Source organism: Plectropomus leopardus, chromosome 6 (genome assembly GCF_008729295.1).
Source record: "Plectropomus leopardus isolate mb chromosome 6, YSFRI_Pleo_2.0, whole genome shotgun sequence".
NCBI classification, from domain to species: domain Eukaryota; kingdom Metazoa; phylum Chordata; class Actinopteri; order Perciformes; family Serranidae; genus Plectropomus; species Plectropomus leopardus.
In genome coordinates, this window is record NC_056468.1 from 9,843,302 (window position 1) to 9,866,849 (window position 23,548).

At 40.9% G+C, this 23,548-nt stretch overlaps 1 protein-coding gene across 2 annotated transcripts in view; it reads left to right on the plus strand.

Moving 5' to 3' along the window:
- The first annotated feature begins 514 nt into the window (after positions 1–514).
- The window catches only part of cabin1 (calcineurin binding protein 1), a 45,115-nt gene continuing 22,081 nt past the window's right edge, over positions 515–23,548 (plus strand). Inside the window, exons 1-31 of one of the 2 annotated variants that reach the window (XM_042487468.1) lie at positions 515–636; positions 1,218–1,276; positions 1,398–1,490; positions 1,594–1,707; positions 2,234–2,368; positions 2,525–2,705; positions 2,798–2,927; positions 3,042–3,191; positions 3,557–3,864; positions 5,250–5,427; positions 5,517–5,650; positions 5,742–5,959; positions 6,188–6,260; positions 6,638–6,825; positions 6,948–7,085; positions 7,375–7,563; positions 7,660–7,902; positions 7,992–8,145; positions 8,243–8,358; positions 8,814–8,975; positions 10,006–10,212; positions 10,363–10,508; positions 10,638–10,899; positions 11,172–11,342; positions 13,018–13,107; positions 13,264–13,424; positions 13,521–13,732; positions 15,846–15,911; positions 16,673–16,858; positions 17,790–18,184; positions 19,841–19,954. In XM_042487468.1, coding sequence (XP_042343402.1) covers positions 1,274–1,276; positions 1,398–1,490; positions 1,594–1,707; positions 2,234–2,368; positions 2,525–2,705; positions 2,798–2,927; positions 3,042–3,191; positions 3,557–3,864; positions 5,250–5,427; positions 5,517–5,650; positions 5,742–5,959; positions 6,188–6,260; positions 6,638–6,825; positions 6,948–7,085; positions 7,375–7,563; positions 7,660–7,902; positions 7,992–8,145; positions 8,243–8,358; positions 8,814–8,975; positions 10,006–10,212; positions 10,363–10,508; positions 10,638–10,899; positions 11,172–11,342; positions 13,018–13,107; positions 13,264–13,424; positions 13,521–13,732; positions 15,846–15,911; positions 16,673–16,858; positions 17,790–18,184; positions 19,841–19,954 — 4,917 coding nt within the window. In that variant the 5' untranslated portion in view covers positions 515–636; positions 1,218–1,273. The remainder of the gene's footprint in view (positions 637–1,217; positions 1,277–1,397; positions 1,491–1,593; positions 1,708–2,233; positions 2,369–2,524; positions 2,706–2,797; positions 2,928–3,041; positions 3,192–3,556; positions 3,865–5,249; positions 5,428–5,516; positions 5,651–5,741; positions 5,960–6,187; positions 6,261–6,637; positions 6,826–6,947; positions 7,086–7,374; positions 7,564–7,659; positions 7,903–7,991; positions 8,146–8,242; positions 8,359–8,813; positions 8,976–10,005; positions 10,213–10,362; positions 10,509–10,637; positions 10,900–11,171; positions 11,343–13,017; positions 13,108–13,263; positions 13,425–13,520; positions 13,733–15,845; positions 15,912–16,672; positions 16,859–17,789; positions 18,185–19,840; positions 19,955–23,548) is intronic. The other variant, XM_042487470.1, reaches the window with a different exon arrangement.

Sequence of the window (23,548 nt, forward strand, 5' to 3'; positions counted from 1 at the left end):
AGTCAACAAACTTTCTTGTCTTTCTTTCATAACTACCCCAAACATTACATCAAATGCACATGTGAACTAAGTGTAACCGGTACAATCGTTTGTTTAAACCATTCTTCCATGTGTTTCCAATAAAGTCCATAATTTAAAAGTACATCCACAAATAAGAGCTGTCAGTAATCAACACATTTTTACAGGTTTGGAGACTTTTTTCTGAATTTCCATATGCACGTGTCTAAATTATAGTGTTAATTTTGTCTCTTTACATAAAATAATAATCTTTGTATTTTTTTATTGCAATTAGTAGCCTAAATTACTGGTACAAGCGTTTACGTTAGTGGTAAATGACATGTCAGTGGTGTGTACTGGTAGAGTGGTTTCACGCAATATCATGATATATGATTGGTCACAAGAATACGCCCACAGCGTATTGACCAATGAGCCTCGACTTTACTATATGGCGGGTAGCAAAAGTCACGCCGTGACGCAAAGGCTCGTAACGTTAACAACAACAAAGGATGGTGAATAAATGAAGTTTTAAACTTGCTTTGTGTGTTGCGTCCACTTATGGCCGCGGTGTTTCTTGGAGTCCGCTGCCTCGCTGTAGTAATAGCAACGTTACAAATGCAGTTAAAACGGGAATGAACGGTAAGTCACACAGCGTTGCAACTACCGTTAATGGTCACCCGGTGAAACACTAGCTAACGTTAGCTCATATAATGTGTCTGCTAATATCAGCTAGCGGGGGTGTTAGCTAACAATAGTTTAATTTGCTATCCCGTTAGGAAGATGTATTTACCACCTGCTGTTCGCAGCTCTTGCTGTGTTATTCCTCAGTGAAGCTGTAAGTGATGCTCGCTCGGTTCAAACTGCTGCAATGCCCCACCGAAGAGCTAAGCTAACCAGGCTAACTTTTGAGTGGCAGTTTTATTAGGTTAGCCAGTCTGTCCCAAGACCGTCTAAATTAGCAATAGTGTCAAGTGATAACGGTTGGCTACAGCAGGTTGCCTTGCCCTTTTCTCTGTCGAGTCAATGTTTATTTAGCCAGAGAAGCTCTCAGATACTCTAAACACTACATAAACTGAATAAATAATAAAGAGGCTCTCTATTGGAAGTGGCAAATTGATTTGCATTTGCATGTGTTGATCGATGTTTTTCACGCGACGTTACATTTTCTTGATAAATTGTTGTCTTGTTAATCTTCCTCTCTCTGTTTGGTATTTCTATAGATCCAATCAAAAGCTGCAAACCGTGAAGCTGGAAGGTCTGCTTGACACATGCTAACATGGTAAGGCTTTACATTATTGAGTGCATCCATGGTAGATATTTTGTTTCTTGTGATTGTGCAGACTATTATGCCCCTGCTGGCTTTCCCACCTGGGTTATATGTCTGTCTTTGTTGATGACAGATTCGTATAGCAGCACTGAATGCTGCGTCGACAGCTGCAGATGAGTCTCAGGACCCCTTGAGAAGTAACAAGAGTCAGACAAAAGAGGCTCAGGTACAGACCGTCTGTGGATGAATCAGCAATATAATGCAGACGTTTTTCATCTGTAAATCTGACAAACTTAGTTGTTCCTTTCTTCTTCTATTTTTGTCTGCAGGAAGCCGAGGCATTTGCTTTATATCATAAAGCCTTAGATCTGCAGAAACATGACAAGTTTGAGGAGTCTGCCAAGGCCTATCATGAGCTTCTCAAAACTCCACTGCTCAAAGAGGTAAAATATCACACAGTGTAAACTCCTGTCAAAGCTGTAATGCTCTCACATGATCACAGCAATACACCCTGTTTAGTCAGTGAGAATCCAAAAATGGCTGGGATTTGATATATTTATGTAAAGTAAGCTAATTTATCTTCATTTGGCAGACAAATCTGATCAGTATTCATTGTTAAGATACGTAACACACATTGCAACAGTCCTTTTTAAGTCCTCTGAATGCTTTAATTTTCAGTAACTGGTTCTAAAATAGTCTTCATTCATGAAGTCACTTGTTTGATTATTGGTGAGACTGTTAGAGATGTGCATTTGGGCAAGGCTGCACCAATGTTCTTGTCTAAAAATTCTGATTAAAGTGCCAAAATCAGTTTCACTGATAAAATAAAATGTAAAATATGCCCTTTAAATTTGGCTTTGCAGTAGTAACAAAGCCTGTCCATGTACAGGAGCTGTACATGTTGGCCTTCATTTTGCCTGCATTACACTGTATTGGGTGCCAAATTTAATGTACTCTCTAATATTTTAGGCCATGCCATCGGAAGATCAGAAAGTGGGTCTCAAGCATCCCGGACTAATGTTGAAATATTCGACTTTCAAAAACTTGGCTACCATGTCTGCATTGAGGGATGACTTGGAGACTGCAATGGAGTTTTATTTGGAGGTAAAACAAATGAGACACTGCCAGTTGAACACGTCATTATTTATTACCAGTCTTGGCATTTCAGCGCTTTGTACAACTAAATCTATCATTTTATTCCTCATAAATAACATTGTGTTGAGTATTTATACCATATTTTCTGCTCTGTTCTTTCCTCAGGCAGTTATGTTGGATTCCACTGACGTGAACATGTGGTACAAAATTGGTCAGGTGGCTGTGCGACTGGTGCGCATTCCTCTGGCCCGACATGCCTTTGAGGAGGGATTGCATTGTAACCCAGACCACTGGCCCTGCCTGGACAACCTTATAACTATTCTCTACACACTCAGTGACTACACCTGTATGCTATACATCATCATAAGCTCTTTACTCTGTATCCTCATTACCAAGTGTTGAAAATAAAATAACTATCATCTGCATACATTTTTCCAGGCTGTTTGTACTTCATCGCCAAAGCTCTGGAGAGGGATCACTGTTACACTAAAGGCCTGGTGTTGAAGGAGAAAATTTTTGAGGAGCAGCCTTGTTTGAAGAGGGACACAATGCAGATGTTCATGAAATGGTGAAGCCAGCTCACTTTTTTTAACCTCTCCATCTGTTTAAATGTGCTGCAGCTGCAGCCCTCTACTTTCACATCACTGATGAACCTCTGTGCTTCTATGTGGGTCATTTGCAGCGACATGTCTATTCACTATGTTGAAGTGGAGATAGAGGAATGCAAATCCATTGTGGAAGAGGCGCTGGAGTTACGGAAGCGCAGACAGGCTCTCTCTCACTGTGAACCAAAACCTGACCTTGTCCTGATTCAGCCCATCCGCTGCCTCTCGTGAGTGCTGTGCTGATGTGTCTGTGAATGCTTTTGTTTTTCCTGTCTGGGTGGTTTATTTAAAAGTGAATAAATTAATTTAAATAAAAAATGCATGTTACATTTGGGTAATGTTCTTTTTCTTTCTAAGGATAGACCAAATAATGCAAAGCTAGAAATTGCAGAAATGGGATATACTTAACTTAAATTCTTGGTTGAGTGCCACTGACATTGAAGTAATTGTTTTCTGTGCTCAGTTTTGTCAGTCTCTGCCCCCAAGGGTTGTAATATCTGGTTTTCCCCTCATATTTTCTCAGTGAATCAGTGTTGTCTCCTTTCTTGACAGTTTGAGCTAATATTGATGAGCTGTTGTTTTTGTGTCTCAGATGGAAGCATGTGGGCGAAAGCCTTCTTGCGATGTACAGACATCAGACGACATGTGAGCCACCACGCCCAAGTCTTGGCCGCAGAATCGACTTGTCAGAGTACCGTGATCCAAACTTCCTCCAGAACCTCCCCCAACCCAGCAGCCCCGTCAGTATGGGCCAGACCACCGTGATGAGCAGCAGTCCCAGCTCATCCCTGCCGCCGATGGCTCTCCCTGAGCCAGCAGCGTTGTCTCAAACCAGCAGTCAACCTCAGATTACCCCTGCCCAGACCACTGTGGAGGTCACCACCTCTGCTCCCCCTGTCGGTCAGTTGTTTATAAAGATGCATTTCTCTTTTTCTCACTAACATACACTGCTCTACAAAAGTTTGGAATCACCTGATCCATTAATGTTTTTCTGCTTTCCTTCAATAATGGCTATTTTAACAGCAATAGAAACATTACAATTCAGACACCAAATGCTTTATTTACATTTGAAATAGTTTTGCCCCCAAAAGAAGAGGCATTGAATTATTAAAAAATTCCAATTTAGTCGATGTCCCCACAGTTCTGCATGACAGAGGAGATTACTGTTGTAACCATTTTTAGGGCTGCAACTAATGATTAGTTTCATTAATCTTCCAAGTATTTTCACAAGTAATCGATATGTTTCGAAAATGTTGTGAAAAATGCTCATCATTATTTCCCAGAGCCCAAAGTGACATCTTAATCTTGGTTCTTATGTCAAACCAACAGTCTGAAACCGAAAGACTATTCATTTACTATCATGACTGACAAAGAAAAGCAGCAAACACTTTCATATAAGAAGCTCGAACCAGCAAATGTTTGACAGTTTTGCTTGACAAATGGCTGAAACGATTAATTGATTATTTAAATAGTTGGTGATTAATTTTCCTTATCGATTGCTCAACCAATCATTACAGCTTTAACCATTTTTCACCCAAATACCTTCCAACTTTGAATTTGTTTTCCAGTTTAGAAAAGAAAAGTGACCCTCTATTATTATTGAACCACAACGGTGCAATTAAATATTCCTGAGGCTGCTTTTCTTTTGGTCCTCTGCAGTCTATTCAGTGGCAGATCGAATAGGTTTGAACTGTGATTTTTCAGTCAATAGTGTGTTCAGGTGATATTCCCTGATCCAATTCTAACAGTGCCATCTCAAACACTGACCTTCTAATGTGAAGTGTGACGAATCACTTTGCTAAAGCAACATGTTGCCTGTTACTTCCAGCTTGTTCCAGGCTTTATTTTACACTTGACAATGAAACCAGAACCTGTTCCCATTTAGATCTGCACACATTTGGGTGCTAAGCTTCTAGTTTATTTTACCAATTACTGCTGATTTTTTCTATTGTCATTGAACTGTTGCTCAGAGGAATCTTTGTTTTCTGCTCTTTCAGTTGCCAATGAGCCAAACCATTGTACAATATTTTGTTCTCCATGTACAAAACAAATGCTTCATGCAAAAATAACATTTAAAAAAAAACAACCTTCAACAACCTAAAAGCATAAAAGACCCTTCAAAAATATAGAGTTTTCCTCTCTCAGACATCTGACCACACAAGCTTTTGTGGCAGGCAGTTCCAAGCAGTGTATGATAATAAATAAGTACTATTATTTATTTTCTTAAGCCACTGTCAAATTTATATCCTGGAAGATTTAATGCTCATCCTACTATGTGTTCACAGTGACAGCAATGGACGTTTCACTGACAGATAAAGCTAAGAAAGCTCCAAAAAGGAAACGTGTGGTAGAAGATAGTGGGGAGACAGCCAAGCGACGCTCGGCACGTGTTCGAAACACAAAATGCAAGAAGGAAGAGAAGATTGATTTTCAGGAGTTGCTTTTTAAATATCTACCTTCCAGGTACCTTGCACTGAACTGGATATAAATATATAGATACATTGCTTGTTGTAGTTCTGTTAATAATAACTATTTAACTGGGTGTTTTTTAGGCTGAGGAAGTTCGATCCTGATAATGATGACGAGAGCCTGAGTAATCTTGAAACGCAGTGTGATGGGAAGGAGGACATGCAGCCTCTACATGGGAGTTGCCTTCCTGCTGACTCGGTTGAATACATGGAATCTGGCATGTGACACATCTTGGATATGCATTTATAGTACACTGTTGTGTCATGTTGCTTTTTCTGTTAACTAACACAGTGCACTCCCTTCTGTAGAGCAACAGGATGTCCACAACTTTCTCCTCAGTAATATGACCAATGGTGGTATATTGGACTTGATGATGCGCTATCTGAAAGCAGTGGGTCAGAAGTTCATGGTGGAGTGGCCTCGGGGGCTGACTGCTGTGGTGCTGGAGGTCCATCAGACCTGGAGGAAGCACAGCAGTGGTCTTCCTAACCCTCTGCTTCGGGACTGCAGCAACCAACACATCCGGGTACATCTTGATTACTTGAACACGAATTAGATTATTTCAGCAAACATTATTTTCGGTTTGTGTTAAAATTAAAACATTGGCATTGTCCCAGTTGTTCTAACAGTTCTAGACTTAATTTAGATCCACTTTTAGAGAAGTCTGCAGACTTCAGGGTTTACTAGAAACAAATTTATAGTTTGTCATCAGAGCTAACCTCATGTTATTGTATGTATCTGCATATATGTACAGGACATGTTGTCAATGAGCTTGGCGTGCATGGAGTTGCAGTTGGAGCAATGGTTACACAACAAGGGGAAGACCGGTGAGTACCAGGGAGCTAACTGTCATCATTTAAGATTGGATTTTTACAAAACATAGTTATTTAATGCATTACAATACTGCGCTGCATTATTTAAGCTAGATTAGCTAGTCAAGAGGGGTGCCACAATGTATGTTAATGTGTCCATGTGTTACATATCATATCTCAAGCACTACTGACAACATTTCGACCTGTCCAAAATGTGATAGATGCCAATTTTGTTTCTTTTGCATTTTAAACTTTGACTGGTTTGCCTAAAGGGGGGCACTGCAGTGACAGTTCCTCACATGATAACACACAAGAATTGCTAAATATTGGTGAGTCTTCGGTGTGGAACAGTATGTTTAAACTTGGCTTGTTATATTTTTTTCCTCATCTAGTGTCTCCAAGAAGGAGCAGCATCGGTCCCGGCAGTGATGCAGCTGACTCAGAATTCCCTGGGCAGCACTTTCAGAGTGATTTGTTGCTCCTGGCCTTAGGTTCATCCCAGAGAGACCTGTTTGAGGATGATTGGCTGGATGTCATGGTGCGCGTCTACTGGCTCAAGGCCAGATTCTTGGCCCTGCAGGTGAAGTCCATATTTTGTTGTTTGTTTGCTTGACTTCTGATTGTATGGGTCCTTGAGAGAACTGAGAGGACTCAGCTTAGCTGGACGTGAGTTGTAATTCTGTCTTCCTTGTCTTTTGTCAGGGAGACATGGAGTTGGCCCTGGAGAGCTATGATGTGTGTGTGGGCCTGTTGCAGAGCAAGCCAAAGACCCCTGAAGGGAAACATTATACCATCAGCCTGCCGAACCTTCGTGTAGATGCAGCAATCTCTGTGGAGGAGGTCAGTGTGCTGAAAACCCTTATCCCAATGTTTTTTTGTTTGTTTGTTTGTTTTTTAATTTCCTTCATGTTTTCATAAGTTATAAGAAAATGTTGTCAGTTTGAAGTTTGAGATACCATTAATGAATGTGTAATATGAGTAGCAAAATAACTAAATGAATATTTCCGTTTTTTTCTAGAATTTTTATAACATAATTGTAAATTATTATTTCTAAAAAACCACTGTTAGCGAGTCCCTCAAAGAGCTTCTGGCTGTTTTGACTTTGTGTTTTCCCTCTCCCCATGGACAGATTGACAAGAGGCTGAAGTCTCTGGAGCGCTGTCAGTCTTTGGAGGAGATCCAGCGTCTCTTTGAGTCGGCAGACTTTGATTCCGTTGTGCGTCTGCTGCAGCCCACTCTTAATTATGGCAGCCGGAGTAAACCTCTGGAGTTTGTGAGCTCAGCACCAGAGCGGCCAGCTCAGCTGATGCTACTGCAGGTTAGATATGCTACAACAGTATCGATTGAGCTGATGTATCTTTTGAAATGTGTGGTGGTTGACACTTCCTCTCTGAATCTGAACTCTCTGACCTAGAACTCGCTGTTGAAGCTACAGGACTACCAGCAGTGTTTGGAGTGTAGCGAGCTGGCTCTGAACGAAGCCCTGCAGCAGCTCAACTCTGCCCCAAGCAATTCTCCTCCTAGTAAGGAGGAGTGGGTCAGCACTATTGTAAAGTTGCTGGATGGCATCGAGGTCTGCTTCACCAAACACTCTGAGCTTCTCAGCAATGTCCCCCACTTCTCTAGTATGGCTCGACTGGCAAACAATCTTATTCAGGTTGGAAGGAAGCAATAGGTGATACTGATAAGGAACTGTTGAAATTGATCAGCCTGTGGAATTTATTGTGGTTGTCGTTGTATTTTCAGCTGATTGATATGAGCATGAACATTTCCGACGATCCCAAAGAGCCATATTTCTTCTCGGTTCTGCCCTGGATCATCCTGTATCGCATTATCAAACACGAGGAGGCTGCTTTTAATTGTATGCTTCGACAGCATATGTCTGTAGGGGATGATGAAGGTTTGTTGACTTCTTGTTTTTATGCCTTCAGTTTTTGCTTGGTGTTTCTGCTAGGGTTGCTGTTGCACCGAGTGACCTTTTCAAGTCTCATTTTCAGATGACTCAGACACTCCCATGCTGCCCTCCTCCCTGATGCTTCTTAACACAGCCCATGAGTACCTTGGGCGTCGCTCCATGTGCTGCAACTCAGACGGCGCTCTTCTCAAGTTCTATGTAAGTTTGTTTGTCTGCAAATGCTGCGTCCTGATCAGGGTGATATGAGAATGCACAGCCTGCATATATGAATATTCTATCTGCTATGGATTTCATGTTTTTAAATACTTGCATAAACAACAGTTTACCTGAGATATTTTAGAGAGGCACCGATCAAAATGGTCGCTCAGTCTCAGATGAAGCCAATTCTTTGTCGCACAGTGGTTTGCATGATGTATATATACGTCAATGGCACTCAAGCGTTGGCTTATGAATGACATATATATACGTCAGTGGCACTCAATGAGTTAATAGTCGATGTTTTTAATGAACATATAATGCAATTTTATAAAGAAAAAAGGAATCGGACAAAATCGGAACCCCATTCGGTGCATACCTTATATGTTTGTTACTTGATTAATTTGTGAGGACCATTTGAACAGTATGACAGAGCTTTATTCTTATGTTTGTTGTAGGTTCAAGTTTTGAAAAAAGAGGTGGCAACCTCTTCCAACAATGACACTCATCCCTACAAAGAGGAGCTGGAGATGGCTCTGGAACAGTGCTTTTTCTGCCTGTATGCCTACCCCAGTAAGAAGAGCAAGGCCCGCTACCTGGAGGACCACTCATCTCCACAGGTCAGATGCTTCTAAACGTCTGATCATGCCTTTGACTGCTTGGAAGTTAATCAATTGAGTTACATAATACAAAAATCAATCTCCGCTAAGTTTGCACATTTCTAACCAATATATTATGTAATTGAAAATGTAAAACAAAAACACTCCAAATGTGACAGAGCAGCTATTTAGATAATAGCCAAAGGGTGTTGAAGAGGCGGTGAAATAGTGAGGAGGTGGTGAAAATGGTTCAAAGCTTTGACTAATTGGTATGATTTCTCACATGTATTGGCAAAACTACATAAAGAGCTTGAACAGGAGCTTGCTGGCAGTGACGCAAACATGTGCCCTCATTGACCCTCAACACAGAGAAAGGCTGCTTTATCCATTAATGTTGTTTTGTCAGCTTGTAAGGTACACACGTCTGCAGTCCCTGAAATAAATTGAGTCAGTATAATGGTGTTAATGATATAATAGCATGAATTCAACTGAGTGAGAACACTTTTAGATCAACCACAAACAACATACCTGCAAAATCAGATCTGTAGCACTTCACTCACTGCTGTTTGGCATTTTTTGCCCTCTTCTGTCTTTTTTTCAGTCATTTTCTCTTCTGCTGTGAAACCCTTAAAATGTACAGCTAATGTTTAGCTAGTCTGGCATTTTGTTCACATTTGGAGTTGCCCTGACTACATGAACTGCTAGATTTTTATAAAATGAATCTCAGACATCATCATAACTCGTATCATGTGAGAATTTAACCACTAGAATGACTCATGACGCCATGAAGCTTTGTGGATACAGCCCCTAGTCTCTTGTATTTTTGTAATGCATGTATCCGGCCACCAGGTGGGTGTCATTCCCACAGTTGTGTTTCTGAGTATATTTACATGACTGGCATTCTGACTGTAGTTATGCAATGCCACAGTGCAAGAGGAGACTCCCCTGGGGACCCAGATACCACTAATTTGCTCTGGCGCTGCGTGTTACACTCTAATACAGTGGACTGTGAGACTGATTGTCTGCTGTGGAATTAATCTGTGTTTTGCAGGTTGAGCTGCTGTGGTGTGATGCTCTCTTCATGTTCCAGTGTTTCAAACCAAAGTCACTGCCTGAATTTGATAGCTATAAGACAAGCACAGTGTCTGCAGAACTGGCCAATCTGCTGAGGAGGTTCACTGGCATCGCCCCCACAAGTGACACCCCCACCCTCAGCATGGATGAAGTGGCAGCCTACATTGAGGGCATGACAGAAAAGGTCAGTCGTTGGGCCCACACCGAATGTGAAGAACACCAGTGACTCAGACATGCTAAACTATCTCTTTATGTCAGTCTCTGAGCTTAATTTGCAGGCTTGTCACTGAGAATCAAGATTGTCAAATAAATGTTGACCTTTGATCTCTTTAAGGCCCCATGCCTTCCTGAGGGAAGCGCCCCTGCACCTCCAATCATTAATGAGATGTACTACCTGCTGGCTGATTACCATTTCAAGAACAAGGAGCAGTCCAAAGCCATCAAGTTCTATATGCATGACATATGCGTGTGTCCCAACAGGTAGCTCATTTCTCTACACTGCTTGTGCAAATGACAAAACATCAAAATTTAACTCTATTTATGTTATGAACATTAGCAAATACATGTGTACCAGCTGCAGTAACTTTAACTGAACATTTCTTTCTTCAGGTTTGACTCCTGGGCAGGAATGGCTTTGGCGAGGGCCAGCCGTATTCAGGAAAAGCTTAACTCCAATGAGCTGAAAAGCGATGTTCCCATTTGGAAACACTCCCAGGCAGTGCTCAACTGCTTTAAGAGGGCCTTAGAAATAGACAGCTCCAACCTGTCGCTGTGGATCGAGTACGGTACCATCTCATATGCACTGCATACATTTGCTTCACGGCAGCTCAAGCAGTGGCGCAACGAGCTCCCCCCAGAGGTGGTTAAACAGGTGAGGCACATTTTAACAGATTTATCCTGCAGCTCATCTGTTTTCCCTGTCAGTTTGTGTTAACTCCGCTTTTATGTTAGATTTTCCACATGTGAGATAAACAGATGTCACATCCTGTCACTTTTGCTTGTTCCACATGTGAATTAATTGTAGAGTAAATTGGTGTGTTGCCTCGAGCTAAATTACTCATGAAGGCTCCACTGTGTGTGTGTGTGTGTGTGTGTGTGTGTGTGTGTGTGTGTGTGTGTGTGTGTGTGTGTGTGTGTCTTCAGATGGAAGACAGGAGAGACTCCATGTTGGAGACAGCGTTCCAGTGTTTCCAGGGGGCTTCCCGTTGTGAGGGTGACAGTGATGAAGAAGAGTGGCTTATTCACTACATGCTCGGGAAGATAGCAGAGAAACGCAAACAGCCGCCGGCGGAATATCTGCAGCTTTACAAGAAGGTAAACAGCTTCAGGTTATAAACTCAAGTTTATCTGATCAGCCAAGGAATTTGGTCTCTAATTTATTTTTAAACAATGAACTTTGTTATTGAGGTGTTGATATACTCTGGCATCAGATTAAATGTGTCAAAAAGTATGTTGGGTGGAACCTGTCTTAAAGAGCAACTCTTATGCTCATTTTCAAGTTCATGAAAAAATGTTTACAAGCTTTTAATGTAAAAAAACACTATTTTCTTCATTCTGTCTGTGCTGAACCACTTTGTCTGAAATGCTTCGTTTTAGCACCTGTCTCTTAAAGCTTCCCACCTGAAAAACTGGAATGACTGTAATAGAGGAGAGCAGCACTTTCTACTGTGAAAAATCACTCCAAAAGCACTCCTAAAGCAACTGGGCTTGTTACGGCAGGAATTTTATCCAAAATCTGGTAGAACTGTATGATATCGGCAACACTTTGCAACTCAGTAACGAAACCTTGGTTTATATTTAATCAGCGCTGCTTAGTGCTCTGTTTCATTGTGTGTCTTCACTGTGCAGGAAGTAGTATTGCGCTATGGCGCCACTTCCTGTTCACAAACTGTAGCTATTATAGCTAAGCGGGGGTTTAAATATGTTTCTGGAAACAGAAAAGGATAGTGCAGTAATATAATCCTGATTAATATTTAATTAGCACTGCCTAGTTTTAGCATTTTATCTGATTTCAGTCCGAGTTTGAGAGAAAGAGAGGGGCAGGCAACTCTGTTGATCAACTGTATACTCTTTGTCCACGCTGTTGGCAGCACGGGTGGTGGAAAATACAGAAGTACAGCCTATACTTCGAGCAACAGTCGGAGAGCCAGCAAAACCCCCTCAAATGATGTATTTTACATAATTTGGAAGAGTTTCGCTGTCGGGGGAGAAGAGATATCAAGGCTCTGGTTAGATGGAGGGAAGTTTACCACAGTTCATCTACGCATATTACCCACATTGTTTAAATACAAAGCTGGTTGGAAATCATCCCTTTAAGTTTATGTTTTTCACGTCCTGATAAGGGATTTTAGAAATGCAGAAGAAATGCTGCTACTCACAGGGCAAAGACAGAAACATATCATTCAAGCTTTAAGGGTTATTTACAACACATCTTAAACAATAATATATGCTGCATTGGGATCTGCATACACTGTCTGTGGTTTTCACAAAAAAAATATTTCTGAGTACTTCAGTCTAATGGTCAACAAATAATAGACTTCAGTGAGGAATGTAGGGGAACAGTAAAAGTAGTTGTCACGATGGAAAAAATAACAGGGAAAAATAACCATAGTTGAAAGTAATTAAAATAATCCTTTGGTACAAAATTGATGGCAAACATTTTCTTGCTCTCCCTGGATTTGTTTCATAATCCGCCTACAGAAACAAAGATCGCTGCCCCTCCACCCTCGCAAGATGTTTTTTCCTAGAGAGAACAATGTATGGGTTTAGTCATCGCTCTGTTGTTCTGATTAGATCAGTGGAGGCAGATGAACCTGCATGAAACACAGTGTCACAGAGGTCAGTAGAGGATGAGAGTGAACCTGGATGTCAGTACACATAGCTTTTTTCTTTTTTATCTGATCTGTTTATCTCCTTCCCTCTATTTTACCCATTAGATTGCTTTGCAGGGTGATTGCTGGGTGTGTGACTCTCCTCTTTATATTTTTAGGCAGCACACTATCTGCATGAAGAAGCTGCCCGGTACCCCCGGAAAATCCATTACCATAATCCTCCTGACCTGGCCATGGAAGCCCTGGAGGTAAACTACCTGTGGCTGATAGCTCAAATAGTTTCTGATTGTGTCACGTTCAGTGTGTTACGTAAGATAACTGTCTGAATGCTTTCCCATTTAAAGACACTGCGCACAAACCTGTGGACCATTAAACGCTTCTTTTCTCCAACTTCTTTCTTCTAGTTGCATTTCCGTCTCAGTGCCACCACTCTGAAACTATTAGAGGCTGATATACCTGATCTGGAACACGAGCTCTTGTTCAATTTGCTGGTTGAGGCTGCTACCGGGCCATTTGCCAGGGGGGAAGAGAAGAGTATGCCAAGCATGCCTAGGTCCCATGAAAAGTAAGCTAAAGAAATAAAACCCAGCAGGAATAGTGAAAAAGCATTTGATCTCACACCTGAACATTCATTCTCAATGTTGATCTTGATCCACTGCAGGGAGAAACCCCCCTCCATGATGGATGAAGGCTTTAATTGTTCGTCAAGTTGCATAGGGAACGTCCTCAGCTCCTCCCATCCCTCCGCTGCCACCCCAGGTCTGACATCCCCTCCTTACGTGGCCACGCCGTTTGACCATGATTACGCCAAACGCAAAACACTCCGACGGCAGCAGTGGCAGCAGCAGCGGCATGAGGAGCAGCAGGCTGATGGTACAGTCCCAGTCCTAGACACTGTCTCTGGGGTTGGGCTCTTTGCCCTTTCTGCACCGGGTCAGGAAACCCACTTGGGGAGCGCTCAGATTGCTAATCACCATGCTTAACGGCTTTGGTTTCAGTTATAATGATCCCCATGCACTGGGTGATTGGGATGTGGTGAAATGGGCAATATGGCTACTGATTATTTGAGTAATTTGTTATGCCTGGCAATGCAGCTCTGTTGAAGCAAATGATTTGAAGATTGAGTTTTGCAGAGTGTTAAGGCATGTGTGTGTGTATGTGTGCTGAAATAACATCCATTTATAGACGTTGCTTTATTGCTGGTCTTGTTTTCTTTCCTTACCGATCATCTTGCCTCTGCTAACATGTTACAAATGTTGCTTTGCTGTAACTTCGTAAAGCCTTTAACATCATCGGCACGTCGCTAATTGTTGCTTCACTGTGTGTTGGTGGTGGTTTGCTTTGGTGCTAATCCAGCGTGATTTGCTACTAATTTTCATGTGTTGGTTACACTGATTACATATTCATCAGCAAGGACCTGCTGTATTATTATAACCTTTATTTAAGCAGGTAATGTACTGAGATTAAGATCTCTTTTGCAAGAGACCTCAGAGTACAATGGAAGAAATGAGAATAGAGATAAGAAACACAACAAACCAGCAAGCTGGTCCACTGGAGGTGATGTTTAGAACAGTTGGGCAGATCTAAATGGCATCTCTGATAGAAAGGAAAGTTTTCATTGTTATGCTACCCACTAAGAACTGTGTATTTTTCTCATGAAGCTAGATGTGAAGATAGAAAATAAGTGTTTTTGAAAAACAGACTTGGATCCATGCACATTGACCATCTTTTATGGAAAGCTTTGCAGTGGTGCCATCATAACTGTCTTTGTTCAAATTTTAGAGATGAGCCTTAAAAAGTGTGTCTGAGAACGTTTTAGTGGGATTTTATTCTGTCACTGAGAATGTCAGACTTTACAGAAGACAGCCACGTACTTAAGCTTTGAATATGTCGCAGAGTTAAAGCAGCTTCGATCTCAATTTCAGGAACATTTTCACCAGTTGTAACTCAATGCAGAGTACCGTGGAACAAAAGCCGAAATGCTGTTTTGGAGAAAACAATGCGGGCCATTCTTTCCATATGACAAAAAAACAGTGACATCTGTTCACCCCCCCCCCATGTGTCATGTTTAGCTTGAATGTGCAAATAATGCAGCCATATTGCCCATGTTGCCAGTTTTGTCACCCTTTCCAGATTCCTTCCTACCTACCTACCTGCCTGCTACCTCTTTGCCTGCTTGCTTTTACCACCTGCTTTGCCATTTATATGCATGTAGTTCTAATGGGGTGAATGTCGTCACGACTGGACAGGTGTCAGTTCTTTATCACACTTCACTGAATTGTCTGGTGTATCATGTGGTCACATTTTTTTTGGTGTGGGCTTAATGTGAAGCAGTCTCTTTGAATATTTCAGAATCTCTTGTGAGTCATGTATTTGCTTTTTCCACTAATTGGATATAATTTCCAATTATGGCCAATTAGTGTGAAGTCAAGAATGTGGCTGGCCTGTTACCGGCACACAACTGTGAGACTGAAGTCAGAAAATACCACACCATGTACTTGTTTGCCTGTCTGGTTTTTCTGGCTTAAGTCCTGATTGGAGGGCGTGTAGGGCCTGATTCAGACATACCTTTATCTAATCATTATCTGGCTAAATGCTTCTTAAATGATCTGCTGTTGATCATCTCCACCTTCTCTCCGGATTTTTACCATGTGCTGCTCTTTTGACAGTAAAGTACGAGATCAGCGAAATCAGAGTGTCTATTCTGCTTTGCTGAAAGGCAGCTCTCTCATATCACAAGCATTTTTCTTAAAGTTTATGAGTGAAATGTGGATCCTCAAAATTTTAATTCACTTGCACTGCACTCATAGATATTTGTGTCTGAATCAGGTTCTACTTTTCCAAGGGGAGTGGCATTGAATCTGTATTCAAATCTGTTGTCAGAAATGGATCTTTTAGAAAAACTGCAGATTTTTCAAAAACATAAATTCAGAGATGCAGCTTTTCTTGATTATATTTTAAAACCAGCTCCCCATATCTCCAACAGCCTCACCAGGGTTTGACCATGATTACTGCCTGCCCAGGTCTCCAATGTGGCTGGCTTCCCTGAATGGTACTGCTCTTCAAACCCACCAGACTCTCTAAGAGGCTATGTTTTTTAATCCAAAATGAAGTTGCGTGAAGCATTGAATGCACAGTTGTCAGTTTACACCAAGCTTCCAGTACCATAGTAACTTTGCTGTTAACTCATGACTGTGAGTCTTTTGAAAAGTCCCTTGTGTGCATTATTCACTGAAATAGCAAGAGCTTATTGCCCTTCTGATTTAGTTATTTACAGTTCCCTGCCAAGGACTTTATTTTTTGCTGAGACTGCACAACATGGCAATTAGGAGGAATGCTGGCATTTTGATTTTGGACCACTTACAAAAAACAAACCTTCTCTCCTTTATAACAATGTGTCATTAGGGATGCACTAATAAGGATTTGTGGCTCATGACCTATTTTTGTTTTTATAATTATATTAATTTTTTTTCTCCCCCCCACATAATAATAGGGAATGTTTGGCATTTAAAAAAAGTCTCCAACCATTATCTTGAAAGCAGCCTACACAGCATGCTGTTAAAGTATGCCATTACACATTTTGAATAAGTGGTCTAAATTCATACAAGACAGTAATCTTAATTTAATGACCAGTGAAAGATTGTCCCACCTGAAATTAAAGTATTATCAACTTTTAAAATGAGTTACATAAACCTCACTTGTCAGACAGAATGTGTATTCACCCATGATATCCCCACAGGCTGAAGTCATTTGTCTTGATCTGGGTCCATGCGTCTGGCGGCATGACCCATGATGTTTTTTTGTTTTCGGCAGAGCGCAGTCAGGACAGTGAGGTGGTGATGCTCTCTGACTCCAACTCCACCCAGGATGCCTTCACAGATCCCGCCAGCTCACAAGACAGCAGCCACAAACCTGCTTCGGGGAAAGTCAGTTCATCGTCATCAGAGAGCACAACCCCTGTGAAGGACGGGCACGGGCAGTTCGCATCTGAGGACACAGGTACACTCAGACTGAAACTACTTCTCTTTTCTGGTTTTGTTAAGTCATGCGAAGACTGTCATACATCTTTTAATAAAATTTTAACTGGCTATACACCTGACAGGTCAAACTCCTCACTTGTATGCCTACATGCATGTTGGTTCTGTTTTGTCTGCTTCACGCACACAAGTTTGGACAGTAAAATCACATAAAATTAACTTCTGCTGTGTCTGTGATGGTACTTCTAACCCTTTGTCAAGAGATGCATTTCATTTCGTTATGCAATAGGGGCATACTCTGTATGTAGTCCTGTGCAAAAGTCTTAGGCCACCTGAAACTTTGTTATTATTTTAGCAAGATTATAATGATCATATGTATTTATTTCTCAGTTGTCTTTTTGCTGAAGTACAACCAGAACATACAGGAAATATGTATACAGCAGTAAGAACAAAATAACTTGTCAAGTGTCAAGTATTTAATGTGACCTGCCTTTTCACTTAGTATGTCTTGAACTGTCTCGGGCAAACTTAATAAGATTTATACCACCAATCTTATGGTATACTAGATAATTTTTAAGAAAACTTCAAGACTGAATGAACTTCAAGAGGTGATTCGTGTAAAGGGAGGTCTCACTAAATATTCACTTCAGTCTGAAGAAGCCATTTTGCTCTTACTATTTGTTTTTTTAATGCATTGTATACTCTGTATTCTTTGTTTGTATATCGATAAAGAGACTTAGAAATAAGTATATACTGTACATACATACTCATTGCAACTTTGCTAAAACAACACATCTATGGAGGCCTCAGACTGTTGCACAGTACAGTATTACATGGAAATTTGGACACAAAACAAAACTGTGAAAATGAGTTGTAGGAAAGCAGAAAACTGATGATACATGCAAAACTCTGAATTCAAATCCTGAAAGTCTTTTATTTAAATCTTTCTTCAGCATCACATGGAGAACATTCCGGCATCCAAATGGAAGAAAAAGTCATCCAGGAAGTAGTAGAAGCAGTGGTGGTGACAGTCCCAGAAACTTCAGCCCCCAAGGTCTCCGTGGACCCTTGTCCTCATCCTCTGCCAGTCCCAGCCACCCCTCCAAAGCCAGCCCACTCTCAACAAGCTGCTCCTCAAACACCAGCAAGTGAGGGAAAGAAGAAGCCAGAGCCTCCCGCTGAGGTGATCGAGGTGCCCAAGGCACTGCCCGCAGACCGTGTCGAGCAGAGACGAATGCTGGTGGAAATGTGCGTCCGTGCTCTCTTCCTCTGCCTCAGCCGCTTCCCTCAGCACTACAAGAGTCTCTACCGCCTGGCCTTCTTCTACACAAACAGCAAGACACACCAGGTCAGTCCACCTGTGTTAACTGATGGCACCCGTCAATTCTCATTGCATTTCAAAGGCCAAGTCATCCATTAAACCGAAGCCACACACCTACAATCAGTACCGCATGTCATTAATGGTGACCTTTACAGAAGATTGGGCTTGCTAAGCAGTCTCACAATTTCCTCAAAAGTCACACGGACATTTTGCATTCATTATTTTGGTGACAAGTACAACAGAGCTATGATGGCTGTTTTTTTCCCCCTAGGATTTTCTTGTGGGTCTGTGAGCTCTGCAGTAATACATGAGTTGTTGAAACAGCCTGTGCTGGCTATGAGGCGCTGTGGGCAGAGGTGTGCGTGGGAGGTAGCACAGTGCTCACTCAGCCAGTTTGGCACAGTGAGGTTGCGTTGAGCTTTCCTCTGGTGGCATCCTTCTGTCAGCGCTCCATATGTCGAACCTTTTTAATACAGCCCATGTCCCTGCTCAATAAGAGTGAAATGGGAGTGGAAAGGTCCAAGCTCTTTTATATTTTATGCTTTGTAATTCGTTCATTTGACCTCAGAGTGCTGTATGCGCAGCATCATGGGTTTTATGGCTCCCACTGGTATTGTCTTCCTGATTTACTTCAAGACTAAGGAAATGTTAAAAAAAAATTCTTTATTTTATTATTAACAGCCACAAGCATTCAAATTAATAAGTTCAATAATGATCATTTCCTTAAGGCTCAATTAAGTGTAGAATAATGGTTGAAAGAGGCTTATATAGGGCTTATAGATAAGGTTTCCCTCAGTTTTTGCCAGCGGTGGAGTCAGAGGTGTAGATTTCAGGGTGGACACAGGGGACACGCCCCCCTCAATCATTGTGGGCATTTGTCTCACCCAGTATAAGCATGAAAGTAGCATAGGACTTCTATTTTGATAAAAGCACACATTTCCACCATAATTTTATGCAGAAAAGGCACGAAATACTGCAGAAAAATTCACCAGAATGCAGGAAAGTAACTGCTTTACACTCAAAATTTTCTTGTGTAGGACCCCAAACCCCTGTTTCACACTGAGACCAAACATATGTCTTTAAGCGGAGTTATCAGCAGCTTGGATGAAAGCATAAATGCTTCCTGGCAGTGACTTGATGACACAGCCAGTTGACGTGATGCTGTTGACACAGGTTGCTTAGCTGCTCTCACAACCCGACACAGCCAGTGTTAAAAGCCTCTGTGCCCCTTTTGTCCTCAGCAGAACGGCTCCCCTCAAATTGACTGGTGGCTTTATCCTCACTCCAAGGATGGAAGGAGAGGGAGCCTGTTATTTTATGCTATAGCCCACCGGGTTTGTGAAAGATAACATGAAGTGGCGTTAGCTTGCTATCTCTTTCGAACAGGGCACTGGTGTAGACACTGATTTGTGAGTCATCATGCTGTGAAAAGAGGTCTTCATTTTCCTCATTGTAAATGAGCATCATTTTCTCATCTTTTTTTTTTTTTTTGAAAATAGTACTGCATGGAAAGATAAATCTGTCTGTTTATCACTTCGGTGAATCTATTCTGATGAGGGGTATCCCTGTTGTTTTCTCTTTAAGAATGCTGTTGTGTATATTAAAAAAAGTGTACATCCAAATTTATGTGTTCCCCCCCCCATTTATTTATTTATTTATTTATTTATTTATTTCCCACCACAGAACCTACAGTGGGCCCGAGATGTGTTGCTAGGAAGCAGTGTCCCATGGCAACAGCTGAAGCACATGCCAGCACAAGGACTTTTCTGTGAAAGAAACAAGACAAACCTGTTTAATGTAAGTCAGTTCACCACGTTCACCATGCCTGCATGCTCCCCTCCTCCTCTCCTCATCATTATGTAATCACACATTGCTTTATACATGTTGAAGACACCTGTCATCACTGAATTTTTGGCACCCATTTTGATACCACAGGAACTAATATCACATTAACATTTTTTACAAATGGCAGAAGGAACTGAAAACATTCCACTTGATTGACTTCAGGCATAAACAAAGTTGTTGATGTTTCTGAAACTTTCAAAACCTGTATTGTGTAAAAGAATTGGCTTGGTGTTGAAATTGCCTAATGAAGTGGAAATTCCTACTTGAAATCGAACAAATGAATGCATTATTTTCAACAAAGCTCCAATTTGGAATAACAGCACGGTACCTTTCAGGTGATTGGCAAATAAAGCCTTATTCCAGAAGTCTGAGCTTAGCCAAGGTTGCTCGATAAATGAGTTGACACTGAAGTCACTGATTCTCAGTCTTCAGTTGTTTATCACCTCTGGCTGAGTGTCAGCGAATAGACGGAAAATCATTTCACATGTAGTGGAAAGTTTGGAATTCAATTTTCTTTTCCACTGCAAACAAAACACCTGTTTCCAACACACAGACAAGCATTGTTCATACATTTCTGTGCCTGACTATGAAATCAGAATCAGAAATACTTTGTTAATCCCCTGGGGAAATTATGATTCGCTCTGATGAGAAAGTAGAAATGCAGTATGACAATAAGATGTATGTAAATTAGGGTTGCAACGGTATGAGATTTTCTCGGTACAATAACCGTCACAGAAAATGTCAAGGTTTCACAGTATTACAATGTAACAGAATTTCTATCAGTCAGAACGACCCTTAAATAAATGAAATCAGAAGGGTTAGTTTTGGTTAAACAAATGTTTTATCACTATAATTATGACTTGAAGCATGTTTTTAATGGAAGTATAAGTAAAAAGTCTCATGTTTGAAAATAACTAAAATAAAGGTGAGATTGTCAGTCTAGTTGCATTTATTTTTTTTTCCTCTCAAAATCGTAGATAAGCTAACACACACAGTATGATAATCGGCACCTTTCATATGATAGTATACCTTAAAACCAGTATACCGCTGCAGCCCTAATGTCAACATAAAACAAAAGTCATAAGAATAGAAATGTTCGTTACGCTACAATATTCAACACTCGTATGTAAAATATTAGGAATATAAATATGCATAATGTCTTTTAAGTATGTGAAAATATAGAAACACATGCACTGTACTACATTACAGTGTATAGAATAGAATAGAAATACTTTATTAATCCCGTGAGGGAAATTGTTTTCGTTACAGCAGCAAATAAGAGCAAGAACTGAATAAAATATTTATTAAAAAGGTAAAATAATGCAAGTATATATATGGAAGGCATTTAACAGACCAGTATATAAAGTTGATAAAACACTCATGTATGTGTCGTCTTCTAACTCTTAAGTTTAGCTGTACCATATTACATAACTTCACAGCAGCAGCTAATGAAGACTCCCAGAGGAAGAACCTGTGAAGCACTGAAGTGTTCCCTCATGGTTGTGACTAATGAGCTGTCTGTGCGTTGGCTGTGAGCGAATGATTGGCGTACTACAGTTAGGTTTACCCTTTTCACACTCATTATTCCCATAATTCAAATGGATGCACAAAAATCAGCCCTAAATATGTATCAGTAGATACATGCGCTGCTATAAATGGAGTTACACAATGGGAGATTGTTGAATTATCTGCCTCTCTGAATTACAAGGCCTCTGCTGGGTTCCAGTGGAGGAGATTACTGTCTGAATCTGTCATGTGTTGTGCGTGTCGGTTTATTTAACTCTTTGCTCTTGAAGGAGATATTTTGCTTCTTCAATGTATGCAGAAATTGGCTTACTTTTTGATCCGTTCCTTGTCTGGTCTGTCAAAGCCTAAATACTCTCACTTCTGTCACAGAGCAGATAATACTGTCAGAATGTTGCATCATGTCAGCGTCACATAAGTCAGTTGTCGGGGCATATTTTGGACAGAGATTTTGCAGGCTGTAGAGTCAAATGCTGACTGCAGAAGGTTTTTGGTAACAGACTGTAAAAGCGATGTGGGCCAGGTCTGAGCTGGAGGAGAGCTCTGCAGCACTCTGGCTCCCACTGGGTTCTCACAGAGCCCCTTCTGGAGGCAAACCTGCCACCCTGGCATACCAACTGTTGGAGCTTTACTGTTCCCTTCAAACTGAGCCCTTTCTCTCTCGCACACTCTCTCTCTACCACAGGACAATGCAAACCCTTTTAAATATTAATCAAACACGTCTGTTTTCACAGAGTGCATGAGTTCCAGACATGAAAAAAAGTTGCTAAAATGCATTATATAGCCTGAATTTTCACCTTTTATTTAGAGCAACAGTGGATTAGTTGGCTTTTTTTTCCAGTCATAGATGGAGAGACAGGCATTGTTTGGCACATAATTTTTTTCCAGGTGAACATGGGTTTTAAATCATAACCCTTCACGCCCGCCTTTCCAACTTGTATACTTTAGGCCAGTCAATGTCAGCTGACAGCTGCGTTTGAGCCTGACTAATCACTCAGCGCCAGTGTTTGATAGATATATTGTACGTGTTTAAGTCATCTCTCCAGCGACAGAATAACCAGCATGCGAGCAGCCACAAAAGATCACATATCAAACATATGGCACCTTGATGTCAAGGAGACTTGACTCAGAGCTGAGCACGCACCTCACTGAGCCTGTTGGTGAATACTGAGTGCCCTAATGTAGGTCATGATGCCCTACTTTTCCTTCTTGCTTTGGCCGGGCTACATTAGCTGGGGCCTGCGTAAAGTAACCTATATATTGCTGTTTAGAAATGATCCAATGAGGTTGTGTTGCATAATTTATTGGTGTGGTTGTCAGCATGAGTGCTCTCCATGAGGTCCAGCTCTCTTTTAAACCAATGATAAACTAATAATAGCTGTGTAGTTTTTACAGAAAGAAGTCACTGAGTCACAGACGGGGGCTGGGTCATGTAGGGCTGGGTTGTAGATCAGTAAATCAGTATAATGGCCAGTAAATTAATATTATACTGATATTTTGATATGAGAATAGATATCCTACAACATAACATAATGTATTTTTCTGAACTTACTGGACTGTTGTGGTTGTTCTATTATTTACCTTCCCACTTTGTGCTTATATCCACATTACTGGTGCTTATTTATCAAAAAATCTCATTGCGTAATTATTTTATGAAAGCACTAACTGACAACCCTACGGTATATTCATAATATTGATATTGAATTATTTGGTCAAGAAATATCCTGATACTCTTTTTTTTTTTTTATCTTGAAAATTTAGACAAAAAATTAAATAAATAAAAATAGCTCCCTGAGGTTTTACAACGTGAAAGTTCCTCCCAGGCTGGTGCTTTTTTTGCATGTAATGCAGACTGCCTTTTCTGGTGCTGGTTGAGTTTAATGTGCACACTTTTTCATTAAATAATTTTAATGGGCAATCATTAAAACAAAACGCCGCGACAGATAATTGGCAAAATGTCAAAAATCGTCTCTGATAATCGGCCCCGGCTGATAATCTGTAGACCCCTATTTTAAACCAAGA